The sequence below is a fragment of the Microcebus murinus genome, chromosome 1, assembly GCF_040939455.1.
Source record: "Microcebus murinus isolate Inina chromosome 1, M.murinus_Inina_mat1.0, whole genome shotgun sequence".
NCBI classification, from domain to species: Eukaryota; Metazoa; Chordata; class Mammalia; order Primates; family Cheirogaleidae; genus Microcebus; species Microcebus murinus.
In genome coordinates, this window is record NC_134104.1 from 108,945,284 (window position 1) to 108,965,371 (window position 20,088).

At 38.1% G+C, this 20,088-nt stretch overlaps 1 protein-coding gene and 1 long non-coding RNA gene across 3 annotated transcripts in view; one reads left to right on the top strand and one right to left on the bottom strand.

Annotated features, from left to right (window-relative positions):
* The window catches only part of LOC142871882 (uncharacterized), a 48,558-nt gene that overhangs the window by 27,686 nt on the left and 784 nt on the right, over positions 1–20,088 (bottom strand). The gene's annotated exons all lie outside the window — the stretch shown is intronic.
* Positions 7,970–19,196, top strand: LOC105881225 (ceruloplasmin-like). The gene is made up of 6 exons (XM_076009218.1): positions 7,970–8,009; positions 8,494–8,600; positions 9,573–9,774; positions 12,298–12,437; positions 16,840–17,002; positions 19,036–19,196. The coding sequence occupies exons 1-6, from the start codon at positions 7,970–7,972 to the stop codon at positions 19,038–19,040; spliced, it is 657 nt and encodes a 218-aa protein (XP_075865333.1). The 3' UTR covers positions 19,041–19,196.

Genomic DNA, 20,088 nt, shown 5'->3' on the forward strand with positions numbered 1-20,088 from the left:
CTTCTAATCAGCAAATTAGAATAGCAGTAAGGCAGAATTAGCTCTTTAGACCCCAAGTTAGGAAGGCTATCTCACATCTCTGACTTTGCCTTTTTCTTTCCATCTGGAATGGCCTTTCCTCACTGTTTTATCTGCCAAAAAGGGGAGGCATTTTTAAAACTCATCCTGAGGGCCCCTTCCTTTGGACAATATCCCCTGACTAAAGTTAATTGAAACTCCCACAAGTTACCATAGTTCCTTGTGTATGTTTCTATTAGAGCATTTATCCATGCAACTATTTTTACTGGCCTGTCTCTGCCACTAGACTGTAAGTTTCTAGAAAGCATACAGAAGGAATGAATATATATTTATATTCATATATATATAATAAAAGTCATTAATAGTCCCATAATTATTATAGTGCATATCATTTTTATATTTTATATACAACTATAATGTATATATAATTTATTAAAAAACCTTAAAAATGCAGACTTTGTAGAATTAAAAAGTCTTTATTTGACTTGCTTTCCACAGAGCATCCTATGTTAAAAGCCACTGTAAATATCTGTGATTAAATGGCTTAGTTTATGGAGTTTAGATGTAGTGATCTCTAGAGTAAGTTTTACATGAAAAAAGCTATAGAGATTTCTCTCAACTTCTTAATTCTATTTAATATGATAATCCATTTGCTGGGATTCATGCCTTTCTGGGACGTGTCCACAGTCAGAAAATCAATTGATCAGATTTTCCACAAGTATACAAACCCCTTGTGTGGAAATCCTGTATGCAGATCAATCATCTGACTAGATTTTGAAAATGAGCCACCTATATTTCATGTCCATTCGTTTTTCCATTCTCATCCACAGAAAGGAGTACACAAAGAGTTTTACCTGCTTGCTACAATATTTGATGAAAACAAAAGTCTTCTCTTGGATGAAAATATTAGAACATTTATTACACAGCCTGAAAATGTGGATAAAGAGGATCCAGGCTTCCAAGAGTCTAACAGAATGTACTGTAAGGGAAAGTTTACCTTATAAGCTAGATGCATTAAACATGTATTTAATGTCATTTTGCCTAAAGAATTGCAAATTGAAAGACTTACATTTTCCCCATGATGGTTGGCCAATACATTTTATGTTTCCTTTAAATATAATTTTACAATAAGAATATTGTCTACTAGGGTGATTATCTTAAATTTAGTTAACCAAATACTTACCAAAATCTTTTTGGTGCTATATATTGTTTTATCTGTAGCCAAATGTGAAAAGAAAAGTCATGTCTTTATCTATCGCTAAATTTGTACAGTGGGTGAGGTGGGTTATTTGTTGAGCTGGTTGGGTGGGTAGGTGGGTGGGTGGTTGTTGGTTTTGGAAGACTGTACAGTGTAGTGGGAAAAGAGTTAGTCTACAATCTGGAGATTTGGACTCTGGTCTTAATAGTTCTATGCATTGGCACTAGACAAGTAACTGCCTCTCCTGCCTTGGTTTCCTCAACTGTAAAAGGAAGAAGTTGACTGAGTTGACCTAGTGAAAGCATCATGTACCATGTTTCCCCAAAAATAAAACAGGGTCTTATATTTATTTTTCCTCAAGAAGACACCCTAGGGATTATTTTCAGGGGATGTGTTATTTTTAAGTATGGTACAACAATCTACATTTATTCAAATATAGTTAAGTTGTCTTCTTCTGAAACATCATCATAACTCTCCAAACCCCAAATTCCATCCTGAATTTCTTGCAACTTTATTTCCTTTAGAACCATTGGCCCCAATCTCTCATGTCGAGCAATAGAGCTCTCATGGGGCAGATGAGAAGGGCTGCTCTTCTTCTTTACTGCTCCCTGATGAAATGCATGGGTTGTGCAGATATGGTGCGTAGCCACGCCCATCACTAGGTCTTATTTTCAGGGTAGGGCTTATATTGTGCAAATGCTTAGAAATCCTGCTAGGGCTTGTTTTATGGGTAGGTCTTATTTTCAGGGAAACATGGTAGTTCTGTTATTCTCTAATTCCATGTCATTTTAGCCTCCTATGAAGTGATTAAATAACAATGGGAGAGAGAAAAGTTGTAAATAATCACCTTGCTATTCTTACATGAATGAACTGTTTCATAATTAGTGGTTTGTTGAATTTCAAAGGGTATCAAGTACCAGTAAATTAAACACTCTTTTCTTTATCACAAATGTCTTGCAGCCATAAATGGATACATGTACGGAAATCTGCCCAGACCGAAAATGTGTGTGGGAGACAAAGTTTCATGGCACATTCTTAGTGTGGGATCAGAGAGAGATATACACGGGATATATTTTTCAGGAAATACCTTCACTTCCTTAGGAGCAAGGAAGGACACTATAACTGTGTTTCCCCACACCTCTGAGACGCTTTTTATGACACCTGATTCCATAGGTGAGTAGTGGATGTTCTCATTCAGCCTGAAACACCAAAATACGCAGAACCACTGTCTTTATATGCATTGAATATTCTGCACACACACACAAAATGGAATTCATACAAATGATGCTTGGGAAGCTTTGTCCTCTTCCATTTAATTTATGGGAGCCTCAGTAACTCATTTTCCTGTACACACAAATCCCCTCAGCCTCTCCTGGTCCTCTTCCCAGGCCTCCAGGCTTTAAATCATCCCATGCTCTTCAAAAGGGATTAAGAGGTTTTGAAACCATTTAGCTTGTTTTCATTCTATGACCTTCTGCATTTCTTACTCTTCTGTCCATTTGTTTCCCAGGCCTTCCTCCTGCTTCGACCTTACCCTACTCTCTTCTGCCTTCCTCTCTCATCCTTCTCCTCACTAGTTTTGCTCTCTAGGTGAATGTTTTAGCTTCAATGAGGTTGATCCTTGCTGGCAACATTTTTGAAAGAAGTCACCCCACATCGGAGAATTGTGTGGGGATCAGAGAGAACCAGCTTTCCCTCTGAACCTAGCTTCCTTATTTGTAAAATAGGGATTGTGATAACTTATAATACACAAAGCCGAATAGACAACAATCAAATGAGATAAATGTAGTATAGTGCCTGGCATATATTAGATATTCCATAAATGTTATCTCCTTCTTTATCCTGCGAATCTACCCCTCATCCCCCTCCACCCCCAAAATTCATCTGTCTTGGTCCAAAACTACTGACACCAATGAAAAACTGTCTGTGCAATAAACCAGCTACTCTATAAATACCATGAACTGGTATCTTGACTCCTTGTGAGGCCAAAGATTCATTTGACTACATTTTCTACATTTCAAAATTTTAAATTTTACTTTTCCGACAAAAGCTGGGCTTCCGACAAACCCCCCAAACAGGCACCTGGTTTGGGGCCTTTGGCTCCTGTTTCCTCTGCCTGGATTGATTTTCCTCCATATCCACCTCACTCCTTATAAGTCTCTCCCAAATGTCACCCTCCCATCAAGGCCTACCCTGATCACCCTATAAAATATTGCTATTTGCTCCCTCGAGCCCCTCTCAACACACATTCAGAATTCTTGATCCTCCTTTCTACTGCTCTATTTGTTCTTTAACCTGTAGCTCTTACCACTTTTCAACATATATGAAAGTTACTTAATATGTTTACTGCCTAGCCCCACAACACCGTGCGATATAAACTCTGAGAGAAAGAAGTTTTCATTGTTTTGTCCTACAATGTTTCCCAAGTGCCTAGAAATATGTCTGGCACAAAAAAGGTACTCAAAAAATATTTGTTGAATTAATGAAAAAATGAATGAAAGATCTTACTATATTTCTTTTGGGGGTGGTATCCGATGAATGACTTTACAGAGGAAAGACATCTGCATGCCAAGCTTTAAGCATTCCTCTCTTATTCACCCGTAGGAATTTTTGATGTGTATTGTATGACGTCAGAGCACTATCTAGGAGGCATGAAACATACATACCAAGTGAATCAGTGTTCAAAGCCAAAACCTGATCAAACTCCATATAAGGAGAAAACTATTTACATTGCAGCTGAGGAAATCGTATGGGATTATTCTCCTAGCAGAAAGTGGGAGAAAGAACTGCGCTGGTTACAAAGAGAGAAGTACGGTGATAGCCTAATTTCTAAGTGGAAAGTGTTCGTTCCAGTCTTCCTCCCTCTCCTCTCGGTCTTTCGGGGTGTGGAGAGAATAGAATACATCCAATGATAAATTACGTCAAAACTTCGTGTGTTCAATATATGTGTGGTGTGTGTGGTATGTATTTATTTCTGTTTGGTATGGAGTGTGTGTATGTGTGTGGATGGGAGGGATGTGAGTGTGGTATGTGTGTGTTTAGGATACTTTCAATTATAAATCACTTCAAAATTTGTGTGTGTGCATATTCAATTGAAAAGGGCTTTAAATCTTTCTAAATATCTACATAACTTAGGTCCAGACTTTATTTCTTCCTCTTCTTCTCCTTTCTTGTATTCTTCCTTCCTATGAATGTGTTACCATATGATTTCACCACAGGAATGGCACCACAACTTCAGCTACATTCAACATTTGGAATCAGTCAGATTTTTTTCTTCTTCGTTTGTTTCTATCTCTATTTTTCTGGGAACTTCAAGTTGAAGACATTGATTTTTCTCTTTTCGTAAAATTCTATTTATTTCTCTGGTTTTCTTTCTTATTGTTTACTCATTTATCAAACTAAAATTTTACCCTGAAATATGTCTTAAAATACAGAATGAATATCCAACTATCTTGCTAGAATTAATATATTTTTTTAAAAAAAGAAGACCTACTTTCCTGGGTAAAATAGCTTCTAGGTGTAAGAAGTTCTTCCATATGAGTTCTTTGTCTAATTTAATGATTAAATTAACTAACTTTGTGGGTTTTTGTCTTTCTTTGTTTTTATTTTTATAAAGCAAAACAAACGTATATGTAGATAGAAATGGAACACATCTTGGGTCCAAATACAAAAAAGTTGTATACCGTCAATATGATGATAATACATTCACAAAAAAGACAAAAAGAAATGAAGACGAAAAACATCTGGATATACTAGGTATTGATATACCATAAGATTAGTTTTTCGGTTTTTCTTCTTGTCCTCAGCTAGTACATGTTGTTGTATATATGAAGGACATTATCACCTCCACCCTGACAGAGGAAAGTGCCTATAATTCTAATTCGTTTCCTGATAGGCATTTTTACTGGGGAAAAAAATTGGTTCAGGTATTATTTCCCCAAAATAGAGACTATAGAAAATTAATGTGCTCGGTTTCAGATGATCTGGCTTCTGGCCTTCAGAATTCAAGAATTCTAGATCCAGAACGAACTTCAGAAGTAGCATTTAAGGATAATTTCAATAAAACTAAAACAAAGGCCAGGGAACAAGACTAGGTGAGGAACTTTGTTTAAATTTAAGTGTCTTCTCTCATCTTCCACCCACAAGTGAGGGAAAGTACAACCCTTTCTTTCACCCCTGATAGACAGATCAGCTAGGAAACCTGAATCACACTCAGGTACACACATGTGACATTTTCACATGCCCAACTCCTATCTGAGTACTGATGTCTATGTGTATATTAGAGGTCATTTTCCAGTGTAGGACGCTGAGAAGACGGATTTACCTGTAAGAGGAGGAACTTTCACTCTTCCTGGCTCCTCATCAGCCTCCAGAGCTTGTCTCTGTGTGAGCCCTGGAGGGAAGTCTGTGCTGTGCAGTTCCTGCTGCTTTTGAGTGGGTCCCTGAACGCACTAAGATAAATAACTCAACATGACCCTCTAGAGTCTATTATTATTTATGCAAAAACGAAAAGGAGTTTAGGGAAAAGACTTTAGGGAAAAGGAAAAACAAGTATATTGTTTGGGAAGGTGGAATTGTCATGGGAGGTAAAGAAGCCTGTCTTTAACTGGCATCTAGCATCCACTGGACATTTTCAGGGCTCTGATTTTAGTAATTATAGCACAAGTCTGAGGAGAGTTCTCATGGCTTATTTCAACTTATTTCAGAACTTTTAGGGCCACCAATTTAACACACTGCCACACTAGAAAAAAAAATTTTTTTTCCCAGGGGCCACAGTGTTTTATTAAAACAAAACAATTCCTTCTAATTTATTATTGTTTTGTGTGCATCATGAGTTATATACAATGCCGTCTGCGTTTTTAGAATTAAATCATCAATATTAATTGTAACAATAAGAACATCAACAAGTAAGGTTTTCACAAACCAACCGCAGGGTTTTGCTTCATGAGGCCCCAGGCTCAAAACTAGCTTGAGTTAAATATAACTCACATGGCAGACAATGTGTTAATTTGCTTCCAAACAGAAGGAAGATTTAAAATAAATTTTATATTTGCAGTGTTTGGCCTGGGATAGAAGAGAGAGAGAATAAAATGAAGGGGTCTTCAGCCTGTGAGAGAGAAAAATCACCCTGGGTCAATAAAAGACCTTGCAGCTTCTTACAATCCTCCACTATGGCAAAGGGGCAAGAGAATAAAATGCTTAAAAGACGAGGTTGCTCAAAAAAGAAAACAAAGGATTCCATTTTAAAATTGTATAGTTTCCTAAGCATTAACTGATGCTCATTAAAGCAAGTTTTCTAGAGAAGGAACTTATAAAAATTCTAGATGATTTAAGTTTTTTAGGCAAAAATCATGTTTCATAAATCAGCAATGATCTACTTGTTAAATGTTTTTGTTTTATTTGGTTGCATGTTATTAATAAGTAAAAGGATAAGAATAAGTCATTGTATAAATACGTAAGAGGTCAGAAGACTCATAGTTTAAAATAAATAACAATTATGCATGTGTTTTCCTTTTTATACTCCCTAGGTCCATTAATATTTGTCAACCCTGGTCAAAAACTTCGAATTATCTTTAAAAATAAAGCCTCAAGACTATATTCTATTCATGCTCATGGAGTGAAAACGAACAATTCCACTGTTGTTCCCACTAGGCCAGGTAACTACTTTGAGAGGAAAAAAAAAGAATCTCCAAAGCTTTTTTGCAAGTCTATGGGGCTTTTGTTCTTTTTAAATTATAGGTGCAGTTCCAGATGAAGGAGACCAGTGGACTCATGACTAGGGCTTGGAGAAATCATTTGGGAGGGAGTTCCTTTTGCAAGTTGGGGCACCATGGGCAAAACTGTGAAGTGAGCGTTTGGTCTTCAGGGCCCATGTCCCTAGTGTATACAGGTTCTCCTCTAGGGTCATCCTCCCTGCTACCTCTGTACTGTGTCCAATCTCCTCCTCAACTCAAATACTGCCGTGGGAGTTGAGTACGAGATACTCAAGGAGGGAGTAAGTAAGAGGAAGTGATGAACCCCATATAATAACATTTCTATAGCATCACCAGTCTACAGCATGCCATTCAGCATACTCGACTCAGAAGAAAATGAATACTTCTTAATAAAAACACCCAGTAAGCAGACTCTGACATGAAGATTTATGTGCAGGCTGTACTGCTGGGTATCAATGATTATGCAAAGAAAAAGAAGTAGGATTGGGCAGGTGGCAAGGTTGAGTGGAGATGCTGCCTCAACACAAGTCACAGCCAACCCTTTGAGAAGTCCTGAAGATAGGGTGAGCCTCGGCTGTCCTGAGCCGGGGTGAGCAAGCTGGGCGGAGGGAGCTGGGCCAAGTGAGCTGGGCCTTTTGTCCCCACACCAGTCATTAGACCCAGGTTTGAGCGAGGTAGCTCTCTTTAGCCAATGCTCTCTCTGAGGACGCTGACTCCTGCTGGCACAACAAGTCCTCTATTCTTGAAGAGGTACCCAAGAAGGACATCAGAAAGTCCACATAGTTGCCCCCCAAAACAAGTAGTTTTGGAAATTAAGAGTATCAGTGAGAGCCAAATTCAGAAAAGAAAGATTTGTGAAACAGAAGGACTGGAGATAGACTTTGGTGGTGGGTGAAATATTCCCCTTTGTTTTTGAAAACAGTCCTATAATGGTATCAATCTGAATCTCCTCTCAAGGGAGTTTGCAAAGTCAGCCCTCTGTTCTGATTTTTCAGGAAAGAATCATATTACATGCATTCCACAAACACTTCTGAGTACAATGTCTGCTATATGCCAGGCACTGTGTGGTGTGTTGAAAGGTGAGGGTTAGTACCGAGTATTAGGGTTAGTACCCTAATACTAACTGAGGCTTAGTACCGAGGATTTGGAAGCAGGAAGGCTGGGGTTGGTTAGTGGAAGAGAAAGACTATGTCACAGGAGCCTGAGAAAATTAACCCAGGCCTTGGGAAATCTAGGATTATGGTGGTGGGGGGGCAGGGGAACAAAAGAACTTTACTGGAGAATATACAATTAAGTTCAATAGGACTAATGCAAACAGCCCTGGGGGCAGGGAGGAGATACATCTGAGCCACAAATTGAAAGGTTCAGAGCTAGGATTCAAGGCTGTGTGACACTGAGTAATTACCACATTGACTAAGATAACAATGCAAAAGTGAAACTAGAAGTGAAAGCTAGGACTATGATGCCTAATATTTTTATAGTTTTTCACTTGTTATCTGGTTCTCCATAAAGAAGTTTGATTTAAAAGGCTCTATTTAAACACACTTAATTTGCCTATTTTAGGAGAGATTCGAACCTATATCTGGGAGATCCCTGAAAGAACGGGTCCTACCTCAGAAAACTTTGAGTGCATACCTTGGTTTTACTATTCGACTGTGTCCGTGGTTAAGGTAAATCAAATCAAAGTTTTTATCCTATCTTCTCCTAGAAATTGTAATGAAAAGAAGAAGGTGTTTACCATTGTTTTAAAAAAAATCTTAGTTCTATGTAAACTTTCTACTAAGTAAACTAAATACTGCTCAGCTTTTATTCCTACATAGGCTTGCATTTTTTCAAGAGCAAAATGAATTATTGCATTATGATTACTTGGATTTATGACACTATAAAATCTCACTGTAAATTGAAAAATATACCTAACTATACAAATAATATACTACTATACCTTATTCCATTGAATGGGATTTGGACTGCAGAAAACAAAGTACTGCAGAGAGTTTAAAAATTCTATATATAATGGGAAATAAATATATACATATTATGTGGAATTATAGATATGTATATTTAAAACTCTCAACTCTGGAATTCAAGTTTATTTGCATTAAAAAAAAAAAGAAAACCAGAACAACTGCTCTTTTTGAACTCTTATTTATCTTGACCCACCCTGCTTGGAATAAGAATTTAAACAGAGATTTAACCCAAAACCAAAAGGAAGATAAGCAAACCCAGACTCTCAACTAAAAGCTGCTGCAGGGGCAAAGGCTCAGTGGTAAAGGGACTGAGCCCTTTCGACTTCCCTGACAGCCAACTCCAATGCCAGGGAATTCTAATTAAAACTAAAGCTTTGTTTTTTAATTAAAATTTCAAAAATAGAGCCAAATCCACTGAAGTATGTACCCAGAACCCCTTTGTGAAGTTTGTTGTTCTCTTTAGATTTCAGCTCTAATGAGTGAGGTTACAATCTTTCTTCAATCAAGGATTGAGCATGTCAAACATTTTGTTCCTCACTCTCAGACTTAAAATATTAATAATTATAAACTTGGGATCTGACCTCACTTAAACCAAAACTTGGTTCTACTCCTTTTATTGTTTGGGGGAATATTTGGGTTGTGTACACAGCTAATAATCTTGCTTTGCCTCTTCAGGATCTTAACAGTGGACTAGTAGGCCCTTTGATCGTATGTCGCAAAAACACTAAATCCAACCTAGTACACCGTGTTCTCCACTTCATGATTTTTGATGAGAACAGATCATGGTACTTAGAAGAAAACATCAATACCTATTCTTTGGAGCCAAATAATGTAAATAGGGAAGATGATGATTTTGTCTTCAGCAACCAAATGCACGGTAATGTCCAGTAACCGACTTGCAAAATGTAGCCCGCAAGTTGTTCCACACAAACAGAACAAATCAAGGTTCACATTTGCCAAGCTCAGCACGGTTTATACCATGATCACGTAGAGTGTAGTAGAGATCATCTAGATTAGGGGTTGGTAAATTTTTTTAATAAAGGGCCAGATTGTAAAGAATTTAAGCTTTCAGGCCTGTGTGATCTCTGTCATAAGCCATACGCCCCTCTGCCATGGTAAAGCAAAAGCAGTCACAGATAATAGCAAATCACATGGAAGGGGCTAAGAGCCAATACAACTTCATTTATGGACACTGAAATTTATATTTCACAAAATTTTCACATGTCAAGAAACAGTATTCTTTAAAATTTTTTTCCCCAATTATTTAAAAATTTTAAAACAATTCTTAGCTCATGGGCCATAGGAAAATAGGCAGTGGGCTTGATCTTGCCCACAGGCCATAGACCACTGACTAAGCAGTATAGCAAATTTTCATGCTTTCTAGAGCTGTGTGGACAATGTAAAACCAGGAACATCAGCTATCATTTCTGGAGGGCCTTGCTACACACTTTTCTAAGGATTTACCTGAATGAACAGAGCGAGCGGTGGGGCTTGAGGCAGACCAGAGAGAACATGGCCCTGCCCACCTTCCCCATCACGTTACCTGCACAGCAAAACTTCTGAAACTCCATGCTCATCATCCAGAATCCTTTTATAGGTTGATTGTGACTAGGCACATCACAGTCATAAGATAATTATTCACAGAAAAAGCACATAAACAATCTCACTTAATCACCTTCATGACTAGTCAAATTTCTGGTCCCAATCCTCTCAGCTGAGGAAGCTCAGGGATACGACTAGATAAGGGATCCTTAACTAAGGCAAATCCAAATATGACAATTTTCAACTTCTTAGGTTTGTTGTTTCTGTTGTAAAAATATATGTAAATTTAAAATTAATTCAAGGGCTATATCCATTCTACCCATAGTTTTTTAATAAGCATCATAGAGGCAGAAACACCTCACTAGGCCCTAAAGAGATACAAAGGGCCATAAGATGGGGCATCTTCCAAGCTGTTCATAGCCAACAGGGCAGCAGACCTGTGCATTGCTATTAATTCAATTCAAAGAAGACTGGGGGGATGCTATAACAGAAATTTAAACACAGGGATGAGTTTTCAATGCTTATTTGGAAGGTTTCCTGATGGGGAGGAGACATTTGAGTTGAGTATTTCAAGATGCGTAGAAGTCTGATCAGCAGAAAAGGAGAGCAATGACATTCCAGGTAGATGGAAGAATATGAGCTAAATCACACAGCACCTGGGCACTTGGGAAGGAAGAGCCAACAGAACTGTGGAAGCCCTCTCACCCTGTTTTAGGAACTCAGACTTGATCTAAACCAGCTCTCTCAAACTCCTGCCATTTTGGGTCGGTTAACACTTTGTTAGTGAGCTGTCTGTGTATTGCAGATGTTTAGCCACATCCATGCCTTCTACCTACTAGTTGCCAGTAGCACCTCCCCACAAGTTATGACAACCAAAAATATCTTTAGGCATTGCCAACTGTCTCCTGGGGGACAAAATCACTTCCTGTGGAGAACCACTGTGCTAAAAGTGCACCAAGTGCACTGAGCTAGGGCATCATGGGGATAAATGTGTATTTTATTGGCCTATGCACTCGTATTCCAGGTGTGGTTCATGGATTGGCAGTGTCAACAGCACTTGGGGGCTTTTTAGAAATGCAGAATTTCAGGTTCCACAGAGCTACTGAATCAGAATCAGAATTTTAACAAGATCTCCAAGACATATGCACATTTGATAAGCAATAGTCTAGAGCAGTGTCTCTTAGTTTTTTCTATTATATCCCTTCATCAGCTAAAAGTATCAGAGTCCAACTGCCATAGATACATAGTTGTATATTATATACCTGCACCACTGCATCAATGCATTTTACATGTTTTTAAAGATGCACACAAAATAGAAAAGTATAAAGAGGAGGTGTATGTGTGTGTATGTATATGATTTAAATCTTAATATTTTATTCCTATTACCCTTTGGAGACCACATCTATATAGGATTAGAGGCGGACTGGACCTCAGGCAAATGGCCATGCTAGATGTACAAGTGATAGGTCACAAAGGTCTGACTTAGGGCAACTAAATGGGAACACATGCTCCTAATATTCTAAGACTCTTGTGATAATTTTAAATATATAATACTTTAAATATATAGATATATTTAAGTATCCATCAATTTAAGTATCCTTAGTTGTGAAATAGTCAAGTCCAACCCAATTATGTTAATGCTAAATCAGTGCCTCATCCTCAGGTAAGAAGAACTCTCTAGAATTAGATACATTCATGACTACATGGCTTGGTCATGTTTAACAGCTTCCTCAGGCTGGCTTCAACATACAGCCTCTGAAAACATCTGTGATACTGTCTATAAATTGTTAACACATACACACATTATTCTCAATCTTTGTTGAATATAATAAACCGTACCTCTCCCTTCACTTCATAGCAATTAACGGAAGACTATTTGGAAATAACCAAGGCCTGACAGTGCATGTTGGGGATGAAGTGAATTGGTATCTCATTGGCATGGGAGGCGAATTTGACCTGCACACAGTTCACTTTCACGGCCACAGCTTTCAATTCACGGTAAGAGCCTTTGGCAGTTCCATTTAGTTACGGTGGTACCTTGTAAACCAGTTATTGGAGCAGGATGGAAAGATAACAGGACTGGAAAGGAAATTACCAAGCCAGAAGTTCAATACATGCAATCTATAAACTACCAGGTGCAAGTAAATAACTGTACATTTAGCTCCTTATATCGTTGGCAAATGCAAGTAGAAGAATGAGGTGTATTTATTGCTCTAATCTGTTGTTACTCAATAGGTAAATGAGGCTTTTGTAATCATCTCTAGTTCCACCCTTCTGTCTCAACTTTTTAAAAAATTTCAAACAGTTTAGTAACATAAAGAAAAATTCCCTGAATGTTCATAAGTATTTTGCCATGTTTGCTTTCTCTCCTATATTTTTTTATGAACCCAATTAAAAGTAAATTGCAAACATCATGACTTTTCGCACCTAAATGGTGAAGCATCCTGAGAATAAGGACAATCTCTGCCCAAACCACACTAACATTATCACATCCCCAAATTTAATATTAATTCAATAATATCATCTAATATACAATCCATTCAAATATCACAAGCTATCCCCAAAATGCTCTTTATAACTTTTTAAAATGCAGGATCTAGTTAAGATTCATACATAGGGTTTGGTTGCCATTGTCATAGCTTTCCTAAAATCTGAAGAGACCCCCTGCCTTTTTTTTTTAATTACTCCCTTATTACATGTCATTTTTGAAGAATATAAGCCAGTTGTTTTATAGAATGTTCCATAGTCTGTATTGGTCTGGTAGTTTTCTCATGATTGGATCCATGCTAAACAAATTTGGCAAGATCACCGCATAGGTGATGTGTACTTCCAATGCATCACATCAAAAGGCACATGATGGCAATAAGCCCTAATATTGGTGAGGCTAAGTTTGATAACTTGATGAAGGTGATTCTGAGAATATAGGAATAAAAAACCAAACCGGAGTGCTTTTCCCATTCTCTCAGTCACAGCCATCAACACAGAAGACTTCTTTGACCCCTGGTCACCAAGAAGTGTGTGGGGATTTCTCCCCATTAGCAATTCATTAATTGGTTCTGTAGAAGAAGCTAGCTGGGTGTCCTCCAATTCAATTTCGACACTATCTACCTGGATATAGCATCAGATCCCACAGGCTGAGGGCTCAGCCCCACAAGAGTGTCCCCTACTTGCAATGCCAATCATAAGCTCCAGGTTGTTTTACCTGTGCTTCTGACCAGCCAGCTGTAAATTGGGGTTCCCATGACCCCCTCCTTGGGTTCAATTAATTTGCTAGAGTGGCAGAAAACTCAGGGAAACGCTTATGTTTACCGGTTTATTATGAAGGATTTTACAAAGGATACCAGTGAGCACCAGAAGGAAGAGACACACAGGGCGTGTGTATTTTTAGTCAGTCTCTATATCTTCCGTCTGAATTGTTTCCTCTCACCCCACCAGTTATACTTCTTTACGTTTGTTTTTCATGACCATTTTTGACTCATCATTTCTGTGATTTAGGTATTTAAAATTTTATTCTTCTACTTTCAATTCCCAAGTTAGTAACGCTTATTAAATTAAAGAGCATTTTCGTTATTTCTTCATCCTAATCCCTTGCATACATATTAGTGTCTGATTTCAGACCAGTTATATTCTTTGCATTTTACACCTCAGACATTTAACCCAACCTCTTGGCATTAGTACAGTCCTTCTTCGCATTGACTAAAGTTTCATTGACATTAGGCTTTCTTGAATTGCAGATGTATTATGTTCATAGCTTCTTTAATGCACAGTGTAGAATTAAATTAAATTAGCTTGCATGACTTGGTTTGCACAAAGCTTTATTTGTATGCTGCTTCCCTCCCCCCCATCCTCTAATGAACAAATTTGTTCTTCTTAAGCTTTATTTTCTGGCATAAAAAAACTCTTTTTTATTTATTTTTTTTTTTTTGAGACAGTCTCACTTTTGTTGCCCAGGCTAGAGTGAGTGCCGTGGCGTCAGCCTAGCTCACAGCAACCTCAAACTCCTGGGCTCAAGCGATCCTCCTGCCTCAGCCTCCCAAGTAGCTGGGACTACAGGCATGTGCCACCATGCCCGGCTAATTTTTTGTATATATATTTTTAGTTGGTCAATTAATTTCTTTCTATTTTTAGTAGAGACGGGGTCTCACTCAGGATGGTTTCGAACTCCCAACCTCGAGCAATCCGCCCGCCTCGGCCTCCCAGAGTGCTAGGATTACAGGCGTGAGCCACCGCGCCCGGCCAAAAAACTCTTTTTATTACAGAGGATCTTATATAATAAAGTAGACAAATTAATATAACAAACTCCCACTACCCATGATCCAGCTACAACCACCATAACCCCAGTATACTTCCATCTATGCTCTCCATATTTTTTAGGGAAAAGCCTACATATTAGGATTATTATTAAGTTCATAACTAGTTATGTTAAAGACTTTAAAATTGGGGCAAAAGAGATATTTAAAATTTAGTTACAGTGTTTTACAATCTATTTGACATTGTCAAATATAATCGTTTAGTTTAGCAAATACCTCTAATATGTCTAGAACCATGCTAAGGGTTGGGTGGAGCTGAAACGAGATCAAAGACTCATCTTTCAGGGGTGACTGTAGGGGAATGAAATAAAGAATTAATAAGATAAAGAACTTTTCTACAAGCAGGACATGGTGGAAGTTGGATTTAAATCTTGGCTCTCACTCTAGAGTCCAAACTCTCTACTGCTTCATGAAACAGCCTCCCTTTAGTATGACCCTATTTGCACCACAGGGCCTTGTTTACCGGCTCTCAACTCTAGCCACTCACTCTAAACGCCTCGCAGGTGATCTCATCTAGTCTCCCCACATTGAGGCAGAAATTAATCACTCCAGCCTGGATGCAGCCATTGGGCTGCACTCCTGCAACTCCTGGGGGTGGCAGAGCAGCCCTTTGTGGTTACTGACCTGGTCCCGGGACAAGCCAGTCAGTCACAGCTTGTTCTCTAAAGCTATGGTCTCCTGGGGTGCCAGGGCTCCAGGTGTATTTTGCAAAGTTACTGGTGCTTTGGATATTGTCAATGTGTAGCTACAATTTTTCATATTGTTTTCTACATTGTCTGACATTCAAGGAATGTATCCTGTGTCTCCTGTATTATTTCACTTCAGATGCAAAACTAACCTTCCTAAATAACAATGGCTTGAGCTCCCACTCTGCATCCCATAGGAAACAGCTCAGCCCTTCTTCCTGCTGCCTTCCAATATCTTCAGGGCCTCTTGAGAACCTAAAATTCTTCTAGTCACCCCAACTCTAATTTCCTGCTTCTGGTCATCTCCCTGTCTCTCACCTCCTGTGGCTAGTATTTTTCCATCTCTCTGTGCAATTCCAAAAACAGAACACACCCCATTTCCTTTGATATTTTTGAGCAACCACAAAATCAAGGCCATTCTGAGTCACAGACTTTTAGTGAAAGTTCAGAGGAAAATAAGATTGTTTTCAATACTACATAATGAAAGCACTTACCATTTAGCATTAATGCCGGGTCCCCAATTACCCTTTCACTTTGCATCACCGAGAGAGACCCTCTGGCCTCTACTTTTTACTCTCACTGTCAGGACTCATTTCTCCATATTCTGCCTTTCCAGACTCTTTGGACATCTCTTCTCTCCTCATATTATTCTGAGCTCTTGAGCTTTAGTCCCCAACCCATCCCCACCTCCACCCTTCAAATACCTCCCATTTTATTTTGTTAAGCAATTCATCTCCCTCTTACTCTCCTCCTAATCCATGTGGACCAGGGCCTGAGACTTCATCTCTCAAACTCAAAGTAGCCTACAGAGGTAGTTTCCTAAACATTGGGTTCTCTGCTTAGAGGGAAATTAGTTATTAAATGCCTTCAGCCTTCAGCCTCAAGCCCCAGAAGATAGACTTGACTGCAGGTGCCAGGGGAGCTCTCCTCCCCTTCCTCTCCCTCTCCTCCTCTCTTTCCTGTAAACCTGAGTTTTCCTGGTGGGCTGCATCTCAAGAAATGATCATCCTTCACATCAACAACATCCCTAGTTAGAAATATTTCTGTTAAAACCTTTGGAATTTGTGAGACTGGAGGTCCTCTGAAATCTAGAGTATTCTGCTGTATGAGATGCTGGCAAGATATCTAACACCAATACGGACTGCAGGTTCCCTTGCAGAGTGAAACATTTTCTTTGCATCCTAACACTGGAATGTTCTAGGACTTATTTCTCCTCCAAACCCTGAATTATACTCAGAGGAGAGAAAAAAATCACCCCAGTGATTGCATCTGTGCAATGGCACCTAATGCTTTCTGTCACCTAACAAAGTATATTAGAATTGGGGAGTTATAGCATATGGTAAGATGTGTGAATGACTGATATTTTTTATAAGCCATTTCATGGTATTTTGTCTCCTTGTTAAGGATCAGGGACTGTATCGATCTGATGTTTATGACCTTCCTCCTGGGATCTATCGAACTGTAAAAATGTATCCCAGAGATGTTGGAACCTGGTTATTTCATTGCCATGTTGGTGAGCACATTGATGCTGGAATGGAAAGCACTTACACTGTACTTGAAAGAAAAAGTAAGTAAGAGCTATTAGTCAAATTAATTAGAAACGATCATATTTAAATAAATGCAGCATGTATATAAAGATATTTGATCTATTGTACATTTACATAGTGTGACGCAACACTCATTCATTCAAAGATTATTGCTTTGAGATGACCAACATACTCTAGTTTTATTTTCTTTATACAAATTAGGTAACTGTTTATGATCTGATAGGAGTTACTCTAGATTTAAATGCATATATGCATAAGAGGTTTAAATAAACAATTCATAGAAGAAATACAAATCTCGTTTGAACCTATAAAAATGTCCAACCTTGCTAATTATCAAGTCACTTAAAAACCGCACGTTGCTGAGTCAGGAGGATCGCTTGAGCCCAGGAGTTTGAGGTTGCTGCAAGCTAGGCTGACGCCACAGCACTCACTCTAGCCTGGGCAACAGAGTGAGACTGTCTCAAAAAAAACAAAAACAAAAACAAACCCACACATAAACAACAATAAGATATCTTTTGAGTATATTTTGGCAAATATTTCTTTTATTAATGATAGTATCAATAGTGTGGTGAGATTGGATGCATTGCATGTCCTTTGACAGGAGTATAAACTGGTTCCACAGATCTTGAAAGAATTTAAATAATGATCCTAATTTTTTTTCTTTTTTTGAGACAGAGTCTGCCTTTGTTGTCTAGGCTAGAGTGAGTTCCATGGCGTCAGCCTAGCTCACAGCAACCTCAAACTCCTGGGCTCAAGCAATCCTACTGCCTCAGCCTCCCGAGTAGCTGGGACTACAGGCATGCGCCACCATGCCCCACCATGCCTGGCTAATATTTTGTATATATATTAGTTGGCCAATTAATTTCTTTCTATAGTAGAGACCGGGTCTCGCTGTTGCTCAGGCTGGTTTTGAACTCCTGAGCTCAACCAATCCGCCCGCCTCGGCCTCCCAGAGAGCTAGGATTACAGGCGTGAGCCACCATGCCTGGCTGATCCTAATATTTTTGACTCAGTAACTCCACCTGGCAGCTGACCTTAGAAAATTACCAACAATGCAGGAAAAGATTATCACCACATTATTTTATGCTAATGGAAAATTGAAAACAAGCAAATGATTTACTATACATTTTGCTGCATTTATCATTTAATGTATTATCCAACTTTAACAATCATACCTTAAAATTTTTAATGGGAAAATGCTTTATAATACCATATTGAGTGATTTTAAAAAAGCAGCCTACAAAATATTATAGTATCTGAAATATATATATAGACTGAATAGAAATTTACTGAAATATTAATGGTGACTTTCTCTAGGCAGTGAAATTATGAGTGAGATTTATTTTATTTTTATGGTTTTCTGATTCTTCCAAGGTTTCTGTCAAGTTTAAATTTCTTATAAAATTAGGGAAACTATTAAACATATGTATCCTACACTGTTTAAAATATGCTCTGCAGTTCTCGAGTTATGTAGATATTTTCTCTGTGAGACTCCTTGCAGGGCTGATGGAATGAAGCGACTAAAATAGGAGAGGAAGAGTCAGTGTGAACAGTTCTTCAGAGTCTTCTCTGGAGATAAGAACTGCGTTCCTCACAAAATCACAAACTGATTAGCCCCAAATATGATTTTTACCCATAATATCCTATTAGTAGCAATAATAATATGATTATTAATACAGTTATAATAATCATTGCTCTTATTTCTATCATTGTTCATGCGCATTCCTAGTAAAAATATTTTGGTGCACTTTCTAGGAAATCGATTCCCCACTTATAACATTGTTTCTTTGGGAAACTAGATCCAGCTTTTCAGATAATATAAACCTAAACAGGTCATCTGTTGTCCCCATAAAAGGGTGAAAGTGATGTTGCTGTTAATATGTAAACTTTTTGTGTCAAAAGTGATGGTAGTCATTTTAAGGTTGTCCTTAAGATAAATTAATTTTGTATCTATTTCTTAAATGTATGTAATCATTTTATTTTCATATTCGAACGTATAACTGCATGCTATTATATAATATCAAATTAACTTTTGAAACTTTCTTTTCTACAGAATAAATATCTCCCTTATATGAATACTGACAAACCCACAAGCAGAGACAAAGCTACCAAAGAAAGAGAATGCCAGGAATGAAGGAATCCGGAAGGACCAGCTAAAGACTTCTACAGCAGTGTACCAGAAAAACTAATTTGAAATAAAGGTTTTCCTAGTAAGTTTTGTGTGTCAGCTGCTTCCTAGTGATGTCTGTACTGTTCCTGTAGTGGCATAACAAGGCTTTTAATAAATGGCCGTGGGGTCAGGCAAGAGGGACAAAGAGAGCAAGAGCAAATTGAAGTCTTGCCCAATTAGAAAAAAAAAATCAAAAGTACACAATCCAAGACTTTACCCTAAGCTACAACATTTGTAAACATTTAAAAAACAGATTTCTGATAGCATGGGTAAACATTTAAATTCATCTTTGAAATGTAAATCCATAATTATACTGTGTTTTAGGATTGGCAGACTGCAGGTGACAGAATTGCCAGTTTTCCAGAACCAAAAATAGAAACTCAAGCTCTGACCTTGTTTCTGGCAATACTAACAGTTACAATGTGTTCTAAGTAACAGAAAACCCAGCTAAGAGAGAATTGTCAATGCTGTTTGTCTCATATAACATGAAAAAGTTTGGAGGAAGGTAGCTGTTAGGGTTGATTTAGCAACTTGATGATATGAGGACCAGTATCTCTGATTCCCTTGGCCATTTCCTCATGACTGTTGCCTCATGGTCACAAGATGGTTGCTGTAGCTCCAAATATTACATCAATATTGAAGGCATTGAAGATAGAAAAAGAGGTAGCACCAATCACATCTTCCTCTTTTACTTCCTCAGAAGTAAAGTCTTCTGAGGAATCCTCCCCCAATTTCTGCCTATTTCTCATTTGTCAAAACCATATTATCTAGCTACTCCTAACTGTAAGGGAGACTGGGAAAAAAAATCAAACTTTTCTATCCTCTATAGTGGAAGTAACAAGGAAGAAGGGGTTAAAAATGTCCTGTGGGTTGGCTAACCAACAGCCTCTGCTGTAGACAATAAGGATATTTGAAAGCAGGGATTGATTAAACAAA